At 54.5% G+C, this 25,727-nt stretch overlaps 1 protein-coding gene across 1 annotated transcript in view; it reads left to right on the top strand.

Moving 5' to 3' along the window:
• The window catches only part of MICALL2 (MICAL like 2), a 28,132-nt gene extending 5,721 nt beyond the window's left edge, over window positions 1-22,411 (top strand). The window contains exons 2-17 of the mRNA XM_044433852.1: window positions 1,811-1,859; window positions 5,070-5,211; window positions 9,032-9,201; window positions 10,279-10,400; window positions 11,256-11,954; window positions 12,196-12,449; window positions 12,954-13,032; window positions 13,778-13,917; window positions 14,483-14,635; window positions 15,558-15,622; window positions 16,001-16,124; window positions 16,695-16,785; window positions 17,513-17,586; window positions 18,857-18,971; window positions 20,160-20,206; window positions 20,677-22,411. Of these exons, the coding sequence (XP_044289787.1) occupies window positions 1,811-1,859; window positions 5,070-5,211; window positions 9,032-9,201; window positions 10,279-10,400; window positions 11,256-11,954; window positions 12,196-12,449; window positions 12,954-13,032; window positions 13,778-13,917; window positions 14,483-14,635; window positions 15,558-15,622; window positions 16,001-16,124; window positions 16,695-16,785; window positions 17,513-17,586; window positions 18,857-18,971; window positions 20,160-20,206; window positions 20,677-20,756 (2,404 nt within the window). The 3' untranslated portion in view covers window positions 20,757-22,411. The remainder of the gene's footprint in view (window positions 1-1,810; window positions 1,860-5,069; window positions 5,212-9,031; window positions 9,202-10,278; window positions 10,401-11,255; window positions 11,955-12,195; window positions 12,450-12,953; window positions 13,033-13,777; window positions 13,918-14,482; window positions 14,636-15,557; window positions 15,623-16,000; window positions 16,125-16,694; window positions 16,786-17,512; window positions 17,587-18,856; window positions 18,972-20,159; window positions 20,207-20,676) is intronic.
• The last annotated feature ends 3,316 nt before the right edge of the window (window positions 22,412-25,727 follow it).

The following is a 25,727-nucleotide window of genomic DNA, read 5'->3' as shown; positions in this document are numbered from 1 at the left end:
CGCAAGTGTCTCCGATGCATCTCGAAAAGCAGGGTGCCAGGAAGAGGGGAGGGAAGGCTGAAGATGAACTGTGTTGGGGAGGGGCTTTTGATTTCGCTGCTTCCGTTGCACTGGGCCCCCAAGAATGGAGGGAAGAGGCACCCGTGCCGGGTGCTGTCCCTGCCAGGTCGAGAACCGCTGAGGGTCCTGGAGCAGCCCCCCCGTTGCCGAGGCTGCAGGGAACACTGAGATTGCTTTGATGGCTGGACGCCCCCTTCCCCCCCCCCCCCCCCCCCCCCCCCCCCCCCCCCCCGCCTTGGCCGCAAGCAGCTCTGCAGTCGAATGCAGAACTTTGGGTGCCGAATTGGGCAGTCGCCCCGTGGAGTTGATGGCCGCACTGGTGGGCCCAAATCCGGCCCCCCTGAAGTCTCAGTTTGGAGCTCGAGGCATCCTCCAGACGGTTGCAGCCCCTTCCCCCAGCCCCTTCCCCAGACCACCAGCCACTGGGTTTCTTCCAGGCTTTTGCGGCGTCTTTTCCTGTTCCAAAAGTCAAAAAGCCTCTGCAGAGTTTAAGTGCGAACAGGAAGGTCTTGCTGGTATCTTTCGCCCTGCGTTTTTGATTCCGGTTTTGTCCTTCCCGCAGAAGCTTCTCCAAAACAGGATGCGGCCCCCACTTCAAAGGGTAACCAACTTATCCTGGCATAAACCTTTGGACTAAAGTCCATTTCATCAGCTTCCTAAGTGTTACTGGGAATTTCACACTTCTATACAGTCCTGATGATGGTGGGGGTGGGTGAATTAATTGTACTGCCAGGGGCACGAATCAAGATCAAGAATTTTTATTGCAACTCATGTGTTAATTGGCTTAAGATGTTTGCGTTGCCAGCAACAGCTGCACAGCGCAGGACCACTAATAATAGGGTTGTCGGTTTCTTCTTCCAACTTGCCTGGGATCCTTTCCCTCACCCCCGCCACCTTTTTCCTCACATAAGCCTAAAACGGGCTGCAGTGCTCTCAGCATCTGGTGAATGGAGTCCATCCCAAAAACCCACATGCCGAGAAAAAAAGTGCTGGTCTTCAGGTTACCTCTTCCTGAAAGTTGCTGCTTTCCTGAAATTGTTGCAAACATTCCCCTGTTGTAAGATTGCTCTCTGCTTTTGTTTGTCTGGATGTTGCGAAACCAGGTTTCTGGAGGTCTTCGACTTGCCCCTATTTTCTCTGCCCTCTCTCCTGTCCTTGCCACTGTGTTGAGTGCATTCATTGCCCTCTTCAGATACTGGATGAGTCTAGGCCAGAGCTGAATGGAGGTGTCGGAATCTGCTAGGCTTGGCCCAGATTTGGAGGGCTGCAGTGAGAAAGGGAAAGGGCAAACCCCCTCCCCATTCCATATTTCAGGGGCAGCGGCCCACGGTTCACTGGGGCTTTCCCATGTCCTTGTTCTGTCGCTTCCAATGGGGTCTCCATCCCCCCGAATGCCCTTAGACAGACGTGGTTTCATTCTGGAGGCCGGGATATTCCAAGGATTTTAAAAGGGAGTGAAACCCCAAAGGAGCTTGAAACCTGCCTCTGAAACCGGAAATGTCTCCCCCACGAACCCAGATGGCCCCAGTTTGGACCAGTACCTGTGCTTGTGCGCTGGGGAGATGCATTGTGTGGAAGCTGGGGGTGGCCAGCCCTGGGGTCCCAGCCCTGTCACCGGGAGGAAGTTAAGGGGTGTCTGTGGAAGGGAGGTGCTGAAAGTGGGCACGGAAGCATTTAAACTGGACAAATGTACACGATTCTGACCTGTGTGGCAACAAACCTGCGGCCTGTTGTTTGCTTTCTGTTTCAGAAACTTCAGCTCTCTTAGCAAAGAAAACGTCTTTGAAAATAACCAGCTGGTAAGTGCCCTCACCCCGCTTTCACTTCCTGGGCTGATGTGGGACTCAGCATTCCCCGAGGGGGTCGGTCGGTCGGTCGGTCGGTCGGTCGGTCTCTCTCTCTCTCTCTCTCTCTCTCTCTCTCTCTCTCTGTGTGTGTGTGTGTGCGCGCGCGCGCCCATCCCTTCTACACACACCTTGACCCTGCATTAGATTAGAGCAAAACCAGCAGGCCATAAATATGATAGCAAACGACTGTGAAGTTTATGTACACAAAGCAGGTTTTTAAAATGCATTCTGCACGCATCGGATTGATTGGGTGCACAGGCTGTGCTTGAGTCTTGCATATTCTTCCAGCTGGACTCCTTTAACAGCCAGGAGATGTGTCTCGTCCCTCTGTCTGCACTGGCCGTTGATACGCCTTGAATAGAAAGTTTGCGGCTAGATTGCTTGTTTGCCTTATGATCAAGTGAAATTAAGAACTGGGTCATGGGTGAATACTAAAAGCGTCCTAGCTGTTTTCAGGAAAAAATATGTACCTTTTCGGCCCCACGCTGAGCTCTAGAAAAACTGGCTTTGCAAGATTCTCCACATGGTCAGTTTAATGTTCACACACTTCTCACAGAGATGGCTTTGCAGCTCTCCACTTTTAGGGCTGGGGCTGTTTAGCGGTGAAGGAAGGTTGACTGAACCTATGCAAACATTTTTGGGAGGGAACTTCTCTGATGCCGGCTGTGAAGGTCCCTTTGGGGCAACGTAGCCCACCTTCCTCCAAGGACTTGGGAGCATCAGAGGTGGCCCTCCTCCCCGATTTATCTCTGCAAACTACCCTGTGACGTAAGGCAGTGTGTTAGGCTGAGAGTCGCCCTGCTGGGTGGGGTGAGATTTGAATCCAGGCACCTCGAACCCTCGTCCAAGAGTCTAGCCTCGCCGGTGACTCACTGCAGCCTTGCTGGCTTTGCTGCATCCGAACGTCTGGCTGTTTGAGCCATTTCGGGGAGGGGAGGGGAGGGGAGGTGTGTGTGGAAGCGGGTGGGCTGCAGACGCTTTCCAAAGGGGAATGGGCCACCCATCAGCTCTGGGCCGGCTCCAGAAATCCGAGCGTGGGACGGAGGCTTCCAGAATGGAATGTGGCTGCTTTCCATTGAGAAGAGATGAGCTGCAGCTTCGCATTCTTCCGCTCCGGGCGCGGGTGGCCGGCCTGCATTTCCCGGCTGTTCGGCACAACCCTGGGGGTGGTGTCCTGGCTGCGTCGGCCCCTCGAACCGGCATGGGAAGACGGCACCACTCACATGCCGTCCTCAAAGCTCTGCCCCGTGCAGCTTTCCTAAAAGTTTGTAGGATGCGCCAGGAAAATCGGCCTTTTCACTTTGGCGGCCCCAGCACCTCTTTTCAAGTCCAGGCTTATAACCCTGCAGTTGAGAGATGCAGGTCGCCCAGCAAGGGCCCGAGCCCTCTGCTTTTACCCTCGAGGGAGCCGGCATTGTGTGATGCTGGGTTTCTTGACTCTCCTGCCCATTGGTGTTCACTGGAGGACTTCATGTTACATGGAAGCACAGAAATAGAATAAATCAGAAGGGGTCTCCTGGGTCATCTAGTCTGACCCCCGGCTCCAGCCGGCTTCACTCATGTAATCCCCAACTTCTGGTTGTCCAATCTTTCCTTGAACACCCTCACTGATGGGCCCTCTACCTCCTCCCTTGGAAGCCCATTCCATATCCTAGGGGTCCTAACCACCAGGAAGTGCTTCCTGACATCCAACCCAAAGTCTGGTTCCTTGAGCTTTGCCCCACTGGAACGGGTCCTGCCCTCAACAGCCCTCCTCCACATGACATCCGCTCACGTACCTAGAAGTCGCTAAAAGGTGGCTTGGAGTCTCCTCTTCTCCAGGCTGAAAAGACCCCGTTCCCTCCGTCTCTCCTCATTCGCCATCCCTCCCGTCCTTGCGATCCTGGACTGAACCGATTCTAACCTAGCCATGTCTCTCCTATAATCTGGAGTCCAGAACTGGACACAGGATTCCGGTTGTCGGCACACCAGAGTTGTGCATCAACACCTCCCTCGATCTGAAAGCCGCCCTTCTGGCTGTACATCCCCCATGTTCTGGTACTGGGGGATTTGAAACCAGGGAAACCTCCATCCCCGGGGCTTCTTGGTGGGGCCAACCCATCTCGCTCGCTTGTCTGCTCCATGGCTTTCTCTATGACCTGCTGCAATCCAATTAGTCTTCTATTATGCAAGATTCTTTTCTTGCTGCTCTGCATCCTTGCTCCCATCTTAGTCAACCGAACCCGCATCCGTTCACAAGACCTGGGTTGCTGTGAGGTGAGGCCTGAAGCCGTGGGTGGAGTCTCCGTTGTCCAAAGTTGCTTCCTTCCACTCCTGTTTCAACCTACACTCATCTCTGGGATGGAAGTCCTCTTTCTCTCTCTATTTTTGAAATTATTCTTTTTGTTGTTGTTTAATTCTTTCTGGGGAAGGAAAAAGCTGTCCTCGTCTGCAGTTTGCCTTATATGGGGTTTAAAAAAATGTGTTTGTGGGGGAATGTGTTTGCTGACACAAAGCCAAAACAACACAACAGAAAAAGCCATCCTGGGCCAAGTGCTAATAAAAATTGGGAGGAGAAGAAAAGAATCTGCAACCCAGAAGTTTCATGCATATGCACAGATCCCCTTTCCTTGGTTTTGTAAACATGTAATGCATTCAAGATGGGTGGTGTTTAAAGTAGCTGGAAGGCTCTGGACGGTCTGTAGGCTTCCAACTATTTGCATGTGATCATTTCAGGGCCTGGGGGTAGAAATTGGAAATCTGGGGCAACTGAGAAACCCCAGCCCAGGAGAATTCTCCCACCCCAGAAATCTTGGGGCTACCAAAACCATTCTCCAAGCCATTCCTGGCTGCTCACCAGCCCTCTGCTTTGGTGCAGCTGGAAATACGAAATCTGCCTAGAGTTTTTCTAGCTGGTGCAGCAAGCTGAAAACCCCTTTCTGATCTCAGCGCTGCCTCACACAGCTGGAGACGGAGGAGCGCCCGCAAGAGAGGCCCTTCCCATATCTCCCGTGCGAGTCCGTGAAGTCTCCCCGTGTCCCCCGAGGGCCAAAAGATCATGCCGCTCCTGGGCTCACCATGACGGAAGGCCGCAGACCCCGAACCCCGACGCGGCCTTCCGCGGTGACCGTCTCTGCCCCGTGAAGAAAGAGCGGATCTTGTCTCTCCCGTTCCTTCGGCTAGGCTTTCCGAGTGGCTGAGTCGGAGCTGGGGATCCCTGCTCTCCTGGACGCCGAGGACATGGTGGCGCTGAAGGTGCCGGACAGGCTCAGCATCCTGACCTATGTCTCCCAGTATTACAATTACTTCCACGGAAAGTCGCCAAGTGAGTTGAGTTCTCCCTGCTTCTCTGCTTTGCTGAGCTCTAGTTTACTTTTTTCCGGTAGTGTAAATGCGCCCAAAGTTTAGCTCTTTGGACGAGTGGATAGAAGCTGCTTCTTTGACTTGTCCTATTAGCCACAGAGCTGGGGATGCGCCAGAGAACCTGCCAGGTTTTGCCGCCTTTTGGGAAAGCGCTGCCAGCTTGCTGCCGTTCTCTGTTTTAGTGGAGCTGGCAGTGGCTGCGGTTATTTATTCGTGTATTTATTTTTCGGTTTATATCCTGCCTTTTTCCTACAAAGGGCTTAAGGCAGCGTCCATCTCCTACTCCATCTTATCCCCACAACAACAACTCTGTGAGGTAGGCCGGGCTGAGAGTCTATGACTGGCCCAAAGTCCCCCAGTGGGCTCCATGGCCGAGCAGGGACTCGAACCCGGATCGCCCGAGTCCCAGTCCCACGCTCTTCACCACGACACTGCACTGGCTCAACTGTTGCAACATTGATTTGGTGTAGGAGTTAGTTGCTTTTACGAATGTTTGCTGCGGTTGCCGCTTTTACGCTCTTTTTATTGCTGCGTGAGTGTTTGTCAGGGGTGCATCGTTCTTGCCTGGCACCTGCCTGAATGGTGGGCAACAGGTATTTTCAAGGAAAAGCCTTGTCAATTTGAAATGGAGCCTCCATAGCAAGGGGCAGTGGACCCCTGATTGCCACACGCTGCATCGGACTGGTTCCTACCACACACAGAAATGATGCCAGACCTAGATCGAACTCGGTCGGCCTCTGTGCTGATCTTTTCTTGCGTGGGAAATGGGGAGGCAGACGGTGTTGCCGAGCGGATCCATCGCCTCTCGCAGTTTCAGGAGCTGCCGTCAAAGACGCCTTCCCGCAGGTGCACATTTGTGACTTGTGTTGTGTGTTGTGGTAAGCAGGCACACCCTTGCATCATCCACCCATGTAGGCATGTGGCTAATAAGTCAGTATTAAAGAGCCCAGCTCCTGCAATCCAGGGATCAGAGTTCCTGAGCAGGAGCACCTTAGATAATTTCTCCTCGTTAAGTTTCGTGCTCTGGTCTGGTGCGTCGTACTCGTTGCGCTATCAGCAGGCATTCTCGAGATTATTCAAGACAAAGTTCACGCAAGCCAAACCGAAACTCCTCTGCTTTCTCAGGTGTCACTAGTTTCCTGCTTATCTCCATAACCAGGAGGACTAGAAACTTGATACCTCAAACTCTTTAGAGGCGGAGTTCTGCACCAGACACCACATTTCCACATCGAGATCGGATGGCACGTGAAATAAGGCCATGCATTTGGCCTGTGTGTGTTAAACTCGCCATTAGATACAAAATATTAGTTCCCATCCTTCCCTAACCATCCCGATTCTCCTCTTAATCATATCGTTATGCCTGCCTTTCCCTGCCAGCTCAACCAAGTTGTCAAAATTGCAAGCAGTCTGGGGCAGAGAACTTATCTTTTGTGGTTTTACTTACGGTGCTTAAAGCTGCATTCCTTCCGAGAAAACCAAGCAGAGGGTTATGTCGCATGGTTTCTCCAGTTCAGCAGCTAAAATATATTTAATTGGATTTATTTATTTAAAACATTTCTGTGCCGCCCTCATCGCAACAAAGCCTCGGGGTGGCTCACAAAAAATACAAAAAACCCCAAACATTTAAAACCCCCCGGTGCATTCTCGGCTAATTTAAAATCCTAATAAATACAATAATTTAGCAATTAAAATAAGTCTTAAATGAAAAGGACTTAGCCTGGCGCTGAAAAACAAATAACGACGGCGCCAGGCGGACCTCTCTGGGGAGTGCATTCCATAGGCGGGGTGCCACCGCAGAGAAAGCCCTCCTCCGGGTACTCACCCTCCTAATACCATTCACAGAGGGTTCCCAGAGAAGGGCATCTGCTGCTGATCTCAAGCGGTGAGGGGGCATATCAGATGCCAAGATCAAACGGTTACGCCAGTGCCTGGGGGTGCCAAATGGAGTTTGGTAGTTAGAGGAGGAGAAGCACAGTTTTAACTCCCCCTCAGCTCCTTGACAACCTTGGGGACCTCTGTTTCCTCAGCCTAGCCTACCTCGCAGGGTTGCTGTTAGGACGCAATTAGGGAAAACCGCACCCGCTGCCTTCGGGATGGTTTTAAGGCCCCCACATCGCTCGCTGCTGCTTATTGAGCATTGCCGGTCTTGCAAAAGCTTTAATGAAAAGCAGGATGCCGTGAGCCGGCGCAAGGGTCGTTAGGAGCTCCGTCAGTAGCAGGAGCTTACGAACTGCACAGTCGATGCAGAAGTTGCACCTGTACGTCTAAGGCTGGTTTGCTCGTGGAGCCTTTAAGCCGTCCTTGGGAACAGGAGACTGACATTCCCGCGATTCCTCCCCGCTTCTGGAACCCATCCCCGAGCAGCGGAAAACCCAAGGTGCTCTCTTCCCTTTGCCCTTCCTCCCTGCATTCTTGCCCTGTCTTCAGACGCCGGGACAGAGACGGCTGACCGGCGTCTCCACCGACGGTGGGACCTGTGCCAGCCGGAGCGCTTATTCCTCCAGCTCCCAAGGGAAGATTCCCAGCACGTCATTTATATTTATTTATTTATTTATATTGCAATTTATATCCTGCCTTTTTCCTACAAAGGGCTCAAGGCAGCTTACATCATCTCTCCTCCTCCATTTTATCCCCACAGCAACAACCCTGTGAGGTAGGTTGGGCTGAGAGTCTGTGACTGGCCCAGAGTCACCCGGTTGGCTCCATGGCTGAGCGGGGACTCGAACCTGGATCGCCTGAGTCCCAGTCCCATGCTCTTAACCACTACATCACAGCGACAGCGACAGCCCCGCTCCAGTTCGTGTCATGTCGGGAACTGTGGGGTGGGCATGTACTTCCGGATCTGTGGCCGGCAAAGAGCGCGCCCCCAGATTTCTTGCTGGCAGTGACCTCTCGGCTCTGGGGCTCTTGGTAGCCCATGAATCGTTGCCTCCGTGTGTGTGTCTGGAGCTGCCGACTAAGAAACAGCGGGCGCTTATTTCTTTATTTATGATGTCCGGTGAAATCGCAGCTGCTGCTTGCCCTGGGGTTTGGCCACGCACAGCCAAACCTTCCGAGGAGCCCCCGCAGGCCCCTCCCCTCTGTTTGTCCATGCGCCCACCCTGTGAGGTAGGCCGGCCCTCCTTGACCTGCTCTGTCCTGATATTCGGCTGTGGCTAGCTGGGGATGACGGGAGCTATAGTCTAAAGCACTAAGAGGGTTCCCTACTCCTGCTGCAAAACTGGGAAAAAAAACAGCCTGGCTGGAAAACTGAACAGGAGATTCATATTCGGGGTCTAGATAAAAATATATGTATATTGGATGTATATTTAAATGTGACGAATATAATGACTGTCGATTGCATTTCTATCCCGCCTGGATAGCTGCAAGAGGAAATATCTATAAACTGCCATGTGTGAGCATGGAAGGACAGTGCAAAAATGAATCGACGCACTTAAACCGTGAACAAATACAATGTCACCGAGCCAATTTAAAAATCGATAATGTCTCGGATTATAGGGCCAGGATCGAAAATGAGCAGTATTAATTAAGGTTAAAATAGCTTGTATTCCGTATTGGTTTTGTGATGCAATTAGCAACCCAGTAGATGGTGCAGGTGCCTGAAAAATTATTTATGCCCCCCCGCCCCCCCGCCCCCATTCACTCTTGCTCTCTCTCACGTGAAAGGCTCCTGCAGGTATTCCAGACTCTGCATGGGCACTCCTGTCACCTTAAGGCAGACCGCACCTGAATGTAACCCTTTCCTGGCTGCTTCCTAACTTGGCGCGTTCCCCTCTCGACAGTCGGAGGCATGGCCGGGATCAAGCGCCCTCCTTCGGAAGCCAGCGAGGAGCCAGCCGGGAAAAAGGCTGTTCCCAGGCCGGTGACTCCAGCTCCCCGCAAGCCTGAGCCCACGGCGGAGCCCACCTCGCAGGGACGCAGCCCCGTGAAGCAGAATGCCCCCGTGGCAGCGGTACGCACCAGCCGTTCTCTTTGGCCCTGGGGGTGGAGCTGCCTGCGATGGATGCAGGCCGGGGGGGCGGGGGGCCCTATGAAGAGATGATAGGCTGGGTATCTGAGATCAGAGCCTCCCTGGCCAGGGGCAGGCTATCTGAATAGCAGAGGCTCGAAGCAGACGGCAGTGGGGTACGGCTGCTTCCGCCTTGGTGATGCTCTCAGCTTGCTGACCTCTGTCGGAGGCAGATCTCTGGGCCTTGCCGCTGTCGCCCACTTCAGCAAGGGAGACGAGCGGCGGAGCCCTGGGCATCTCTCTGCTTAAGCAAAATTTGAATAGTCTCGGTCCTACTGAGGCGGTTGGATTCTGGTTCCCATCAACCCCAGCCAACAGAGGTAGGGGCGATGGGGGCTGCAGTCCCCGGGAGGGCTCCAGGTTCCCCAGCCTTTATTTAAAGAAAAAAGCGAGGTGAAGAAAGGCTGATGGATGCCTGGAGGCTGATCCAGCGATATGCCCGGGCGGACCAAATGCTTTGTCATAACGGCTTAGTTGTGGCACAGTTGTGTCGCACAACGCACAGCTATTGTCCCGAGGAAGGGGCTCTGCTTCTCTCTCCCAGGACGCTGGTGCTTGGGCTCAGCCGGGCAACAAAGGCTCCTTCATTCATGGGGGACCCTGTGCCGCTCGGGCGGATGGGAAGCCGCAGCGTCCCGCCGGCTCAGCTTCGGGGGCCGTGGCAGGCCCTCCCGCCACGCCGGCTGGCATTCGCCGGCGGCTTCTTCGTCTCGAGCTGCGTGGCGTCACACCTTTCGCTGCGTCTCAAGGCATTGCCGAGCCTGCGAGCCTAAACTGCCCCACGTGCCATTTTTGGCTGAAAGGCCGGGTGCAAATCGAGCCGTCCGCGTCCTCTGCTCCGACGGTGCCCCACGTCTCGCCCCACACTCTTTCGGTTCACGGCAAAACCCTCGGATCGGCGCGTCGAGTTTTGCTGCCAGTGGCAGCCGACGGGCAGCGGGGGAAACGGCCCCTGGCGGCTCCGTGGTCCCACTCGCCCCTTGACGAGGGCCGCGCTCCTCTGGCTTTTCTCTCCCGCAGAGACGGATCCTGGCGGAGAACGGCAGCACGCGGAACAGCAACTGCTCTGTGTGTGGAGGCCATGTTCACCTGGTGCAGCGGCTGCTGCTGGACGGGAAGCTGTACCACCGCAGCTGCTTCAGGCATGGGGCTCCGGACGAGGGCGGGGGTCCCCATGGGTCTCGGTGCCCGGGCCCACTGCTCTCACCCCCTGCCCATGGGGTGCGGGGCTGGAGTTTATATCAGGGTGATGAACAAGCCGCACATCACCCTGGAACGGGCCCAGGTGTGTCGTGCGTGTCCCGTTTGGCGATGGGGTAAGAGCAGAGGCGGGCAGCTGGCACCCTCCAGCCAACAGGTCCCAGCATTCCCGACTGTCAGCCATGCCGGTGGGAATTGCAGCCCGACCATCTGGGGGGAACCGGGTTGCTTGCCCCAGCAGGAGCCATCTCCCCCACCTGGTGTGTGCCAGCTGTCTTCGTGTGCAGTGCCGGCATGTTAAAACAAAAAATTTCTAGTCCTCATTGAGTTTGCATCCATAGAAAGGGAACCTGCCACAGGATGGAGTGCTCCGTGTGTGAGATGACAGAAGTTCGTTTCACCCTCTCCCTGCCCTGTCGGTTTTTTACTGCCCCCTTTCCTTGACAGGAGGCCAGAATTCTGGCATCATTCATCTCGCTTGGTTCTCACTGGGGATCCTGCACTTTTAAGGGCTTTTCACCCCTCATGGTGCTTTTCTTGGACTGCTGGGAATTGGGCTGAAAATGAATGAACAGGGAAGGAATGAAATGTCTCGAATGCCATCGAGGGAGCATCCACCATCTAACTGCAGGTTGCAATTATATCAAATGAAGTAATCTTCCCTGAGCACACAAACTCAATAAGGGCTAGAAACTTTGCCTTCTAATTTTGGGAAAGCATAGAATCTCAGGATGGTGGAGTAAGCAAGTACCGGACCCAGTGTGAAGCGTTTGTTCTTCGGTGCAATTTTGCTTTAGGTGCAAGCAGTGCTCCAATACCCTGAAGCCTGGGAACTACAAGGCTGGGAACGACCCCGGCACATTTATCTGCACCCAGCATGAACACCCGGCACAACCTCCAAATTCCTTGCCTGTCACTCCGAAGGATGTCGCTCGGGAGAATAAACCTGCCACTACCGTACCCACTTCAGGGCTTTGCTCAAAGGGACTGGAATCCAGAAAGCCAGCCCCCGAATCCATAAAAACGAGCCAAGCGTTCAAGAGCACGGACTTTACCCAAAGAGCCGTGAAGGAACCGTCAGACTCTGGGAATAACAAGCCCCACTTTTCTGCTGCGAGCCCGAACTTGCGCCGATCGGACCCTGCTGGGAATAAATCCGTTCCCCGCGAAACCTCGGCCTCTCCTCCTCCCGCACCCTGGACAGCGTCCGCGGCAAAGACACAGCAGGCGCGAGAGAAATTTTTCCAGGTGGGTTTAGGGACGTTGGGCCTTCCCGCAGACAGAGCCGACCCCGTTAAGCATCACGGCGTGGCTTACAAGCCCTCTCCGGGGACTGGGAAGGCATCCGCTCTTGAGACACCCGTGCAAAGCACGCCTCCGGTCAACAGCGAGAAGGACCGGGCACGGAACATCCTTCTGCACGCGCTCCCGCGATCGATACCCGTGTCTGGCGGGGCTTCGCCCGGAGCATCACACAGGTTCCTGTCCTCCAGCAGGTAAGCTGCTTGCCCGGGTGGAGCTCTGGCGGGAACCTGCTCCAGTGGCCAGCTAAAAATCGCACATCCTGCAGTCACCTGGATTGGCTGCGTGCGAGGAAGCCGCTGGGGAGCATGGGCGAGAGGGCTCTGTTGTGGGTTTCCGTGGGCAGCCGGCTGGCCCCAGATGGCCCTCGGGCCTCATCCTGCAGGACTCCTCCAGGTAAGGGGCCGTGTAGACGCTCTTTCTCATCTGCCGCAGCAAACCCTGCGCAGCGCCCTCCGGCTCACAGCATCTCAAGCCAGAGAAGGCCTCTGCCAACCCCATCCCCAGGCCCGCCCAGGCATTGCCCGCCGTGGAGAAACCAGTGAGGGGCTCGCCGGGGACGCTGCCGGGGGCCAAACAGGCAGCCCAGGAGCCAGGAACAGGGACGCCTGCCCAGAACCGAGCCAGGGACCAGCCCTTTGTCCGAGCTGTGGATTCCGGACAGAAACAGGACGCCAAGGCCGGCAAAGGTACGGCGTGGCCTTGCTTTCGGACTCCACTGGAAGGTCCGCAGGCAAAGGCCATCCAGGAGCAGCCGGGAGGATTCCTCCTGGAACACGTGACGCAGGAGCCAAGGCAGGCCTGGGTGGCTTCCCTTCCCGCCTCTTTGCAGAGAAACGCTTCGAGGGAGGAATGCCCCCGTTTTCCTCCTCTGTGTTCCCCTTTCTTGGGTGGTAGCGGCTGCCGAGGGGATGCTGGCAGCCACGCGCAGTGACTCTCGTTCTGGTTTTCCCAGAATTCCCCGTTAGACATACTGTTCAGGGCAAGGAGGAACGCGCTCAACACCCCAGGTTCTGGGTCAAAGATCTCCATTCCGTAAACCCTGGGACCTGGCGGGCCCACCTGCATCTTCGCCCAGGGTTTGCACACTCGGTCCTGCTCCGTGCGGCTTGAACGGCGGAGCGATGAACCGCGTGGAGCGTGGAAACGCCTCCTCGGCTTGCTCCGTGTTCACGCGAGTGTTTCTCGTTTAGCAGGGGGCGCGAGGGCCACGGAAGAGAAGCCGGAGGCCCCGTCGGACTGGAGGGCGAGGCTGAAGCCCGTGGCCAACAGGTGAGTCCCCGCCAGGGCCAGGCCTGGGGGCACACAAACATTTTGCTCCCGGATGGGATGTTTGCTCTGGCAACTGGAGCCGTTCTCCTAGCCGAAGCTCCTCCACCGGCCTTGCGGTCCTCCCTGGATATGTCGCGCAACAATGCCATCGTCCTTGCGGTGATGGGAATTGTAGCCCAGCAGGCGTGCTCCCAGAGGGGCTGTGCTGGCTGGGGGGGAGGGGATCTATGGTTTGACAAGCCCCACCAGAAGGTGGCACGCTGGCTGGGGATGATATGGGCGCTGTAGTCCCAACGCATTTGGGAAGGCTGTGCTACCTCATCAATACAGGCTCGGAGCAGGAGATCGCCAGAGGTGATCAGTCCCAGCAAACAAGGTTCATGTGGGGGGCGATGGGTGTCGTAGTCCTCCGAAAGGCCTCAGTTCCCCTGGCATGCATAGAATTTGGCACTTAGTGGCAACTTTTGCATCCTGGCCCTATCTGCCTTTTCTGAAGAAAAAAGGAAGCTCCCAGTCCTGAAGGGTTAAGTCTCAGATATACGTAGTCAGGAATGCGTGGCAAACCTGCGTCAGCCGGAGGGGCGACTGGGTAGGATTTCGGCAGTCAGGGCTCTGCGGAATAAATGATGCGCATTATGCATGGCTTAATTTGCCCGGTTCCGTTTGCATAATCGGCACAGCCTGCGTAATTCTGCTTTTATCGGCACAAAATGTTGATGAACTGCTCGCTCCCGTCCCTTTGCAGAGTCGCCACCCAGGGGGATGCCGGAGCCTCTCAGAAGCCCGCGGAAGCCCACAAGGTGGCTGTCAACATCGATCTGAGCCCTGCCAAGGATGACAAGAAGCCGACGCGTCCGGTGACCTCCCCAGCCATCCAGGATGTCGGTATGGCTTTGGACAGCGGGAGACTTTGTTGGGTTTGCATTTGAATCTTATTTCCAAAGTTTGCCCTTCCCCAGATTCGCACGGTAACACAGAGGCGCGGCGACGCTCTGGATTGCAAATGAAACCATGCACAGAAAAATGTGTCGGATAAGGAAAAGTGTAGGCAAATGTACATTTGACAGGCGAAGAGCTCACAAATGCGTTACGTTAGGCGAAATCCTTGGGGATATTTGGTGGCGGGGGGGTGCACACAGAAAGATATCTGCCTCGGTGCCGGCATGTGAGTGGGTGAGGAAAACACAAATGGATTCACAAATGACAGACCAGGGTCGATTCTTAATTTTAATTTTCAAGTCACTGGTCCTTATGGATGCGGAGGCGGGAGGGACACAGCTCTTTTCCACCTCCTTCCCATTTTCAGGGCAGCTTTCCACCTGCTATGCTGGTTGGGTTGTGGAAGAAAAATCTAGAATGTTTCATTTGCTCCTCAAAGAGGTGGGTGTTGTTCGTGGGCTTTGCTGGCAGGGAAGTCATTGCACTGATGGCTGGGGTTTTTTCCCCATAGCACCGTCGTCTGAGCAGCCCAAAAAGAAGAAATTATTGGTGCCCCCTCTGGATATTTCTGGCGGCTGGCAGAAGACGCGGCAGCAATGGGAAGATCATTCCGCAACCCAGAAGCTGGATGTGCCGGGACCACCAAAACGGGCCGTGGCACCCGGTAAGCTTCTTAGGAATTTCCCTACCGCAAGACGCGTGCAGCAAAAGTCAGAGGGCGAGCAACCACACAGATAAAACACAAAGAAACGTAAAGTTACCTCTGTTCAAATAAAAGGAGCGTGGGGACAAATTAGCCATCTCAACCAGCAGCTGGGAATACGTAAAAGTCCCCTACATTCTTATCTGTGTATCTGCAGCATGGAAGAAAAGCTAACGCTTGTCCTGGTATAGGCATCTGTGAGTAAAATTTACTTCTGTAGCCTTCGCAAGACGGGTGCCCCGCAAAGGTGTGGGACCAGAGCCCCCATCATCCACAGCCATCGTGGCCAATGGGAGTTGTAGTCCTGCACGTCTCAGGGGCTCCCACTTGGAAAGCTGCTTTGCATGACATGCAGTCAGACTCTGTGTGAACCTGTGTGATCCTGTTCAGCTACTCTGACCCTAAAGGAGCAGTCCTGAGCGAGCCTGGGCAGAAAACTCTCGCGTTCTGCGGCATTCTTCCGCCAGGACGTTCGCCTACTTTCTCTGCCTGACCCTCCTTAAGATTGCCTCCCGAACATCCGAGGTCTGCCGCGCATTCCTGCCTGCATCGCAAACATTTTAATGCCACCTTTCGCAGGATCTGTGAAATGACAAGATGCAACCGAAACAGCCTGCCGGCAAAAGCGCAGCGATTAAAACCAGTCACCCCGTTCAAAATGCAGGCCTTCCCGATCCATTATGTAAAGTGAAAGTCCCAGGGGAGCGAGGTCCTGTGGGAGGCCACGACCGAAAAGTCCATGCCTCTTGTGCTCTTGGATCCTATAGAATGGGGCAGTGGGCCAAAAGCCGGGCCGTTCTTGAGCCTTGGGCAGGTCTGAATGGAGCACCACCAGACCCCCTGTAAGAGGTTTCTCTTTCCTTTCCTTTCCTTTCCTTTCTAGTTAGACCAGCATCGCCTAGAGCCTTCCCGAAGCACCCGAGTGGTCAAGTGGTGTCTCCGTCAAGGGTAAGGCCACGGAAAGGCCACGGTGGGCCCAGCTGGAGTGAGGGAGCCGCCTGAGCTGGCTTGAAAGGCAGCAGCTGGCTATCGATCGATGCTCCTGCATTGCCCGAACAGGCACCTTTCTCTTCTCCTGCTGGCCGCCAGGAGATGTAGGGTTTTTCTTTGGTCGCTGCTGGAGAGAGCATCAGGCGGCGCTGCGCAGGGCCAGTGTGCCTTGCTGGAGCATGGATTGGGCCAGCCATGCTCCTGCAACATGGCCTACCTCGCAGGGTTCCTCTGAGGCTAGCGGAAGAGCCATCAACCCCCAGAAGTGTCCTGGCATTAGCAGTGGTGGGGGCACGACTGGTCTGTCCTCAGTTTCTCTTGCTTCATTCCTCCCAGCTGCACCCAGATTACATCCCCGAGGAAGAAATCCAGAAGGAGTTCCGGCAGATCGAGAGAGACTTGGACAAGCTCGAGCTGAAGGGGGTGGATATGGAGAAGCATCTAAGGAACTGCGAGGGAGGTAAGGAGGCCCACGTGTCCGCAGAACCCGAATTGCGAGTGTGGATTCTCTGGACTCGCTGTTGTGTGTGTCACGCACCTTCGGGTGGCTTCCTTGGGGCGTCTCCCATGCTTGGTCTTCTCGGTTTCAGCACCATCAGATTCTGTTCAGAAATGCTTCCCATTCATTCATTCATTTATAGTGTTTTTATGCCATCCCAATGCTAAAAGATGGCTTGCAAAATTTCTCACCCTCAGGCTCAAGTTTGCCTCTTGCAGCCCCAAATGTTCCTCAAATTGTTTTGCATATCCAAGAGTAAACAGGGCCTCCGAGGAGCTCTCCCCACCCATCCTTTGACCTTCCATGCACTTGTTTTGAGAGAGAACACACTTTTCTAGTCCTCATGGGACACGGCAGCTGTAAATACTAGCCTCATGCCCCGTCCCTGCGCCTTTTCTGGCCACGATGGATCCCTGGGAATCTTTGCAAAACACCCAAGCGAGCGTGGCTGAAGCCGTGGCCCCTGCTCTGTTGGGCCCCTGGGGGACAAGGCCCAGTGTGGCCCTTCCCGTTCCTTTCTCTTGTCCGCAGACGACACCGAGGACGCCCTCATGGTGGAATGGTTCAAGCTGATCCATGAGAAGCAGCTCCTCTTGAGGAGGGAGTCGGAGCTGATGCACAAGTGAGCAAAGGCAGAAGCGTCTTGCCCGTCACGTTTCGGCTGGGATGGGGTTTGCGGTCCTGCGGCGTGAGAATGTTGCCTCTCCTTTAAACCTGGAAGGCCGGGGTCGCTTTGGCCCTTGGCCGGGTCTGATTCCCCAGCAGGGGCGGGGGATCGGGCCCGAATCTGGCTGGCTCTTTTGTGCTCGCTGAGCATCTTTCTCGTGTCTGGGGGGCGCTGAGTCTGGGGCTGCCCAGGAGCTGAGAAGTCTCAAGCTGGGGTGCTGGAACGAAGAAAGGCATCAAGCAGGGAGGGGGGGTTTGGCAGCTGGGGAGACGGAACCAGAGAGAAAACAGGCTGGCTGGTTTCGATTAGAGGATCGTGCAGGCCAAACCAGAGCTTGGGGCTGAGCAGGCCGAGCCAGAAAGGACTGATAATAAGGCCAGGCCAGGACGAGTCAGTGAGGTGGGGGCTGCCGGCACGGTGTTGGGGGACGCAGCAAAGGGCTGCTTCTTCCCACCGGCCCTCCTGACTGCTGGCCGTGCTTGCAGGGGCTTCTGGGAACTGAAGTTCCAGGCATCTGGAGAGCTACCCACCCAGCCTGGGCACAGTCCCAACTTTGCCCATTTGGGGGCAGTATGATGAAGTAGGGTCTCCCTCTAGTGGCCAGTCGTTGAATGGCACAGACCTGAAGCGGCCCGGGTGCGAATGTACAGTTACTGCTGTTTCCCGTTTCCGTCACTGGCAGGTTGAATCAGCAGAAGCTGGAGGAGAAGCAGTGGGGCATCGAAAGTGAACTACGGAGCCTCATGAACAAATCCGGTGAGTCGCCTGCTTTTCAGGCTGCGTGCTCTTCACTTAATACCACAAGGAAAAGACGCCTCTCTGGCGTTACCCAGACCAGTCAGGTTTTGTGCAATTTTGCTGGAGCCTAATGGAAACGGGTTTAAGGCAGAACCTATGACCACCGCAACAAAATGTTGCAGGACACGGCATTGCTGATCCAGCATCTAGGCTATCCCAGTCTTCATTCCATTATCCTCCCCTTATCCAGCATTATGGGCCCAGTTAGGATACCCCACCCTCACTGGGCTACCTTTGTAGGGGGGGGAGGTACCCTGTTAGATCTTGTTTTGAAACAGTTGTCGTCGTCGTCATTACACTCTGCAAATCTTGGCGCTTTCTCAAGGCGGCTGGGAGAAAGAGCACGCTATCCGCCCGCAGGGAAGCCTCGATTTGGCTGTGGAACCGCTTTGGGCCATGTGATGGGGGGGGCAGAGATGAAGGGAAGTATTTGGGGACTGAATGCCAGTATGTTTAAATGCTCCCCGCCAGCCGCTGAGCCTCGGGGGGAGCATTTTAGTCTTTTATGCTTGGGATGCTTGGACCGTACGGAGGGAAAATATATTTTCCGTTTCTCCCCAGGTCTTCCTGTCTCTGTGACGGTTCTTCCCCCACCTTCCCCACCAAAACTGAAATGGGAGAGGGGGATGTTAAATTGACATTTAACTCCTGATGACATTTGAAATGCCTTGCAGTGGCTTCCCCTCCAGTAGCAGGTCCATTTCTTGTTTATCAGGGTATTTACTAGACTTATATGCCACTGTTACTTGTTCTTCCAAGAAACCCAAGTTCATTTACACATCTTTCTCTCTTCCTTTTTGTAACCTAACAACAACCCTGTGAAGTAGGCCAGGCCACGAGTTGGTGAGAATCACCCGGGGCTGCGTGGGAAGAAGAACTGTGGTCTTTAGTTTTTACGGTTTTGTTGCTCTCTCTTGTTGTCTTTCTGTACAGCCCGAGAGCTGATGGTCCATAATAATCCACAAAATTGCCAAGCACAAATGCAGATAATAAAATATCAGCTAACATTTCAGTCTACAAAACGTAAGACTGTTGAAAGGGCTAAAAACAAATACCAGGCCTGTGACACAGGTAGCTTTGTCCAGCCTCACCTCTCAGCCCAGAGAGTGACTTTGTGCTTGTACTTCCTGCTTGTAGCCCGATGCTCTAGCCACTGTACCACACTGCTTCCCCCAGTGTCCTTTACGGAGGCAATCCATGTCATCGGGTCCCTTCTCCTCTTGTACAGAAACCCTGAAGAGCCCAAGGGAGAAGGCCCGGGAGGATGAGCTGCTGAAGTCCTACCTGGCCACCGTCAACGATCGCAATAAAATCGTGGAAGACTTGGATGAGGACAGAATCCGGTGAGCAGGGCCTTCGTGGAGGAGACGATGCACGAGAGCGTTCCTGGCTGGACGCAACCGCCCGCCTGATGCCTTCCAGATGTTTTGGGCATCCTAGGCTTCTTGACCGGCGCCTGCCGGCCGAGGCTGATGCGAGTTGGAGCCCAAAGCACCTGAAAGGGATCGACTCATAAATAATAATACACAATGAAAAATGGGTACCAGTGTTTGGAGACTCACACCTGGGACACGCAGCATCCTGAGCAGGTGTTTGTCCAACGAGCAGGTGGCTTTCTCTACTCCCCTGTCGAGCCCTTGGCCGGTTGTTTCTCCCTGCAGGGGAACTCGGTGGGAAGCTAACTTGGCGGCCTCGTCTCTTACCACCCAGTTCTGGCTTTCATGTTTTTCCAAGGACTGCGCCTTTAAAAATAAGGGCCAGGCTTCCTCATTCAGGGCCAGCCAGTCTGGAGCCCTTCGCAGCCTTTGCATTTCCAGAAAATAGCCCCCTTGGTGGAGATTTGTCAGCTTCCTCTGCCAAACGAGGTTCATAGGGTTCGGCTCCTTGGCAAGCATGTCGGAGTAATTAGGAACCACCTTCGTTTCTGGCTACTGCTTCCTGGTCGGTCCAGGCGTTTTAGCTCCGAGCTTTGCGCTGAGGAAGCAGGTGGGAAAGCAAGCCCCGTCGCTTGTCTGGTGCCTCTTCCCCTACCGGCCCGCAAACGCGGGCCGCTTCCAGGGAGGTTCTTTGTGTGAGAGGGCCCCCTTTGTCTCTGTGTGAGCGACTGACGCGCCCAGATCAGAAGGGGAAAGCGGCAGAGCAGGAACACATGCAGGGGCACAACGGACAGCCTCCTCTGTGCTTCTGCATGTGCAGAGTGCCCTATGCCGCAGGCATGTGGCAGACTCGCTCGCCCGCAGCTCTGGTCAACTGAAAGCCGGAGCGATCGGCCCCCCTGCCATGAATCCCAAAGGATCCCGAACGATCCGCCCTGTCTGGGTAGGTTCCGTCTGCCAGTCAGATTCCAGTTGGCAGCACATCTGCAAGGAATGCTGTGCTTTAATAATCCTTTTTTTTTTTTTTTTTTTTACATTTTGTCTTGTTAAACCGTTCCAAGACTTGGATAATGGGACGGCCTACAAACATTTTAAATAAAAATAAGGAAAAAATAAAAATCCTTCCCCTCTAACACTCTTTCCTTCCCCCCTTAGGGAAATGGAGGAAGATGAGATGCTAGCTGCTATGATCCAGAGACTTGGTAAGTCCTGCAACCAAAGAGTGGGGGCTGAACAGCACTGAACACACTGCCAGATGACACCCACAGCCCATCTGCTCTCACCTCTAGGAAGCCCATGAATAGGGCTCCGATGCAACAGCAGTCCCTCCTTCCCACTGCCTGCCCAGGCGTTGCCAGACACAGGTAGACTGCCTTAGAGTATGGAGGCTCAATTCACAGCAATCCAAGTTAATGCAAACATTAAAAAGAGGAGACCAGAAATGGTGCCATGACTTACCCACCCTTTGCCTGAGCAACAAAAGCACAGACCCAATTCCAGGGCAAATCATTACCAAATAGAAGCCCCTTTCCACAGTTTTGCTGTCTGCCTGACTTGAGAACGTGGAATGATAATCTGTCCCTCGCGCATCATTCCCTCCATGCCAGTTGTGAATTTTAATTTTAAAGTGTAATCTGTGGTTCCTTAAACTTATGTCTGCCTCCTTCTGTAGACGTGCCTCGTAACACTCTGGAAAGTGAAAAAAAGAAAATCAGGTTCAACTTATTCGGACTTATGAAAGCAAAGAACTAGACTCAAGAGGGACATTTGGATGGACCTCACGCAGCAGTGACTTTGCCAGAGGCTCACACAGCTTTTGCAGTTGGGAGACCATTTTTGTCTTTTGGAGAGTCAAAATCTCAGGCAAAAGAGAAGGAAAGGAAAGGAAAGGAGAAGGAAGAGCATTGGCCCAGGAGTCTGAAGTTAAATGGCCTACTTGGAAAACTGGAGCTTCCTGAATCTTAAGGTGGAGATTAAACTCCTCAAAAGCCATCCTCTTGGAATTGCTGGATGCGAGCTTGTCTTTCCATGGAATCTCGGTCCGACTTGAGTCCAGCAGCTCCCAAGCCCGGCTAGGGACTCCTCCCTCCTCCATCCACCGGCAGCTGCTCCACGAATCACTGGGATCATAGATCTGAGAACGGAGGCGCCCCGGTTGCCTCCCAAAATGGCGGCTGGGTACTCCCTTCCTGCGAGTCCCGTCCAAGTACGACAGAACTCCTCCAGCTCCCCGTTCTGTTTCATGGAAGCTACTTGCAGGAGGACAGGGAAACCAGGAGAAAACAAAGAGAAGCGCTTTCCATAGCAAGAAGCTCAGCCCGGTCACCACATGCTGCAGAGTGGAAAGCGCCGGTTGGAGAAGATGGTGCTCCTCTTTGCAACACCCCACGAAAGGAGAACGCCGGCAAAGAGGGAGTGAGTCTGTTCTCCTTGGTGTGTTAGGTGTCTGCTGGCAGGGCATTTCCCACGTGCAGCGGCATTCAGAAGACGGTACCTCCTCCTCGTAACCCGAAGTCGGCATGGCCTTTTCCCTCCCCTCAGCAGCCAGCCAGGCCAGGCCAAGCTGGAAGGAGAGGGCAGACCATCTGCACTGCAGCCGGAGAGCCATCTTTCTTCAGCGTCTTCCCTCCCACCTGCCTCAAAATCGCTGACCTGCAAGTAGAAAATAGCAGGCCAAGGAGCAAGCGGGATCGGAAGCCTTCTCCCTGATGGGGAGAGTCGTGTGTGTGTGTGAACACGGACTGTTCAAATTCGGCCAGCACTTCTTGATTCCGTGTGGCGGGCAAACAGTTTTGGAAGATGCTCTCCTGTTGCCGAGCGCTCCTCCGACAGCCGCAGGAGAGCTCGGGGTGAAGAGCGCCCCGCTTCCCTTTTCTGCCAAGGCTCCTGCAGCACCTCAGAGGCTACCTGTCGCTTTTAGGCATTCACCACACGAACAGATGCGGGCAACCGTGGTGTGGGAAGGTGTCAGAATGCCCGGCTACAGAGTCGCATCAAGTCCTTTCCACCGAGAGAGAGAGAGAGAAACTCCAGCCTTGGGGTGCCACCTTTTAGCCTGGGGATCAGTCCTACGCTGCCCCGCGTCTGACCCGGGACCCTGGGCTGCCCTCAGGAAACACCGGAGGCCCAGAGGAATCCCACACACCATGAGCTGTGGGTCTCGCTCTTTGGAGATGAGTCACTGTGTGACGTTTCAGTCCGCTAGATGGCGAGCATCGCTCTCGATACTTCTGGCCCGCCGTGCCGGAATAGCTGGCTTCTCTCTTTTTTGAAACCTCAGGACGTGTCGTGAAACCAGAAAAAATAATAATGGGGGAAACGTGTGTTTTTACTGGGTTTTTTAAGCAGCAGCATCCAAATGTGCGGCTCTGCAGTGAGCCGGTTGGATATTGCGACTGGCTCTTCGTTTTGCACTTGTTTGTATTAAATCGAGAATGATTTAACCGGCGGCCTGCTTGTGAATCGGGTGGCTGCGGGTTGGAGGGCAGTGGGGCGAGCAGAGAAAGGTGGCCTTCCCCCCCCCTCCAACTCCAGGGCTTGTCCTGGCAGGGTCAGTGGGGCAGCGGGGGAGGGAGGGGAGCCTTTGGAGAAGATGTGTGATGTGCAGATGATCTTTCAGTGTGCTCTGATTTAAACAACACTGTCGCATGTTCGGAGAGGTAGGGTGCTGTCCAGGTGGGGACCCTGGTGCAAGCTATTTCGTGGAGCACTGGAGTGTCGTTTCTCCAAATAGGTCTACTCAGGGGTTCGGCACAGTGGTGGACAGCTTGGTCTAGCTGCTGATGCCAGGCAGAGTATGGTCTGAATTTAGTAAATCAAACTGGTGGCCTCTGGTGTGGGAATTGTGCAAAGCCCTTGTAGTGACAGCTGCGCACCTGGCCAGGATGGGACCTGCATCGGGATGGGAGAAACATAGAAACAGAGCAGGTCAGAAGGGGGTCCCGGGCCATCTAGTCTGACCCCCGGTTCCAGCCTAAGAGAAGCCCTTAGCCAGACCCCAACTGGTTCTTAGGAGCACAGGAAGGTGGATCAGACCGTGGCCCTTCCAGCCCCGCACCGTCGACTTCGGCAGCCACGGTTCTCCTGGGTTTTTGCAGGAATTTTCCCATCCTGCAGAGACTGAAGTCTGGCTTTGCCTCTGCCTCTCAGCCCTGGTGGTATGTGATCCAGGCTCAGCAGTGACATTCCTGCGTTAGAACAGGGAGAATCAGGCAGGTGGGGTCTGGGACTGGGGTGCATCTTAACTTTATGTAATAATATACTGGATTTGCTGTTTGTACCACTCAATTGCTGAAGCTCCCTGCACAGTTCACGGCAGGTTCTCCAAATACAGCTGAGAGACGATGAAAATACAACTGGAGTGAAAACAATATAACATTCCAGTATGTGCATTTAGAACAGTTTAAACGTCCAATATACAAAAGTCTGAAACAATTTTTAATCCGAAAAAGTCTGAAAGAAAAAATCTACAATAAGGTCAAGGAAATGAAACCTAATTCAAACAGCTAATGTTAACCCCTCGTGTGCCATTCATGCCTGCGAACAGGAGGAGGTTTTCACGAGATGCAAGAGAGACCACAACGTTGGTGCCAGGTAGGCCTCAGTGGGGGGGTTGTTCCAAAATGGGGGGCCACCGCCGCTCCCTTTTTCTGGGCCTCCCTTGGAGCTGGCGCTGGAGAAAGAGTCTAGATACAGACTGGAGGGTTTCCGTATATGCTGGAAGATGGAACTGGGTCCAGTTTCCCCCTCCCCAGAGAGAGGTGGGCCAGGCTGGTGACCAAGGAGCAGGTGGTCCAGAAGCAGAGGGGGCCACGTGCCCTGGCAGCACTCGAGACGGGGAGCTGAACCCCGGGGGCCCTCCTTGGGCCGGAGGCGAGGGCCTTCAGAAGAAGCCCAGGACTCCGTGCAGCGCTAGGGCTTTAAGCGGGCTGGGGCAACGGGATTGGTCCGCGTGCCTCAGCCGGCCATGCCCAGCTCGGTTCTGCAGGCGCCATGGTGCGCTTCGAAGAGACGTTGCTGCCTGGCCGGCTTGGAATGGAAGCAGAGCGCTGGGGCGGCAGAAGGGAGGCTTGGCGTTGGAGCGGTGCAGTCGGTGCTTCGTCGGTCTGGGACTTCGCAGCTCCGGGTTCTAGCCCCCACTTGGAAGCTCACAGGGGGACTCTGGACCGGTTGCTGGCTCCCAGCCTGACCCCTGGCAGGGCTGTTGTCAGGATAAAATGGAGCGAAAGGAGAGGAGGCGGCGCCCGTGATGTGGCTTGCAAGGGCAGAAAAGGTAAGAGACCCATGATCGCCCCCTGGACCTCCTTTTCTCATGTGCAGGGGAAATTACTGCTGGTTCACAAGAGCAGGTGCTCACACTTCCTGCTCGTCACCAGAGCTCCCCTTTGGTATCGGTGACCTTTCTCTCGGTGACTCTCCCTCAAATGACATTTATTGATCGGCTATGAGCCATTCAGGCGAGGCACAACTGTTGCAAACAACACAACTTTTAAACAGAAGAGGGGAAAACTTTTTAAAGCTGCGCTGGCTCCTGGGGGCCATGGGTTCTTCCACTTTTTCTTCCACTTCCCGTTCGGCTATTTGTGATTTTGTCAGGGTTCCATTTGTTTGTGTTTATTGTGTAGCCCAAACTGGTTGGCCAAGTAAAACCGATATGCAATGCAAGAAAGCCATTCAGTAAAGCTGTAATAAAACAAGGCAACTTTCCCTTTAATGGGCGGGACCTCTGTTCCCGGAAAAGCCTGCCCAGGGATTCAGGTTTGAGGGGGCGCTTCTTTTCGTCCTGACGCATCCAAAGGTGAATTTGATGGCGCCACCAAAGAGGGTCTTCTTAGTCGCGGCTCCCCACCAAGGGACGCTTGATCGCTGACTTTCCGCTAGCGGGCAAAGAGACTTCGCACAAGCCGACCTTCGGCATGAAAGCAGCTCTGTTGCACGAGGGCCACTCCGTCATTCGGGTGTTTTTGCTATTCATTGCTTTTAGTATTCATCACGTTTTTACCCACCTGCTTTTTGGAGTTCTTGCGAATTCTTAGCCATTGGTCTGCTGTTTTCATGATGGATAGGTGGACATAAACTGTTCAATGAAAAGGGATTGCATTAAGCGTACCAAAGGCAGCCGGGCAAAGTTAGCAGCTGAGAAAGTGGAGGCAGGTGTCCCACATTCGTTGCATCTTGGGATAACTTGCAGCAGCAGGAGAGCTTTGCATAAAAGGTGCATTGCCGCTTGGCCAACAGCCCTGCTGGGTAGACTTTTGCAGCAAGGGGGGCGGGGGGGGTTGGACTTCCACAAGGCCACTGTGGAAAAAGCCCAGTTCGTGGCAAGCGATGAAGTCGGCAGCACCAAGCAACTCTGCTTGCTCTTGGACTGGGGTGGGATGCAGGCGACGGGAGAAGGCGACATGGCCCCCGTCGGCACCTGTGAGCTCCCCAGGTACTTTGGTCCTGGCTAAGGCTCCACACCTCACCCAGCCCAATCTGGCCCTCTGGGGTTTTGCAGACACCCCCCTTCCTCCCCCCATCTGTTGGGGGCTGCCTAGTTGTGTGTGTTCCTCCCAGTTCCAAAATACTGCAGGGTGTTTCCTGCAGGTGATTGATGAGCAAGGCAATCATTCTGCTGAAGCAGGTGAATATTCTGGGTTTGCTTGGGGTTTTTGACCCTGCCTGGAATGTGGCCCTCGGGGGCCTCTTTGAAATGGGATTTGCCCCTGGTGGAAAACGTCC

Source organism: Varanus komodoensis, unplaced genomic scaffold, assembly GCF_004798865.1.
Source record: "Varanus komodoensis strain SLA01 unplaced genomic scaffold, ASM479886v1 scaffold26, whole genome shotgun sequence".
NCBI classification, from domain to species: domain Eukaryota; kingdom Metazoa; phylum Chordata; class Lepidosauria; order Squamata; family Varanidae; genus Varanus; species Varanus komodoensis.
The sequence above is the reverse complement of the archived record's forward strand: the minus strand, read 5'-3'. Positions and strand labels throughout refer to the sequence as shown.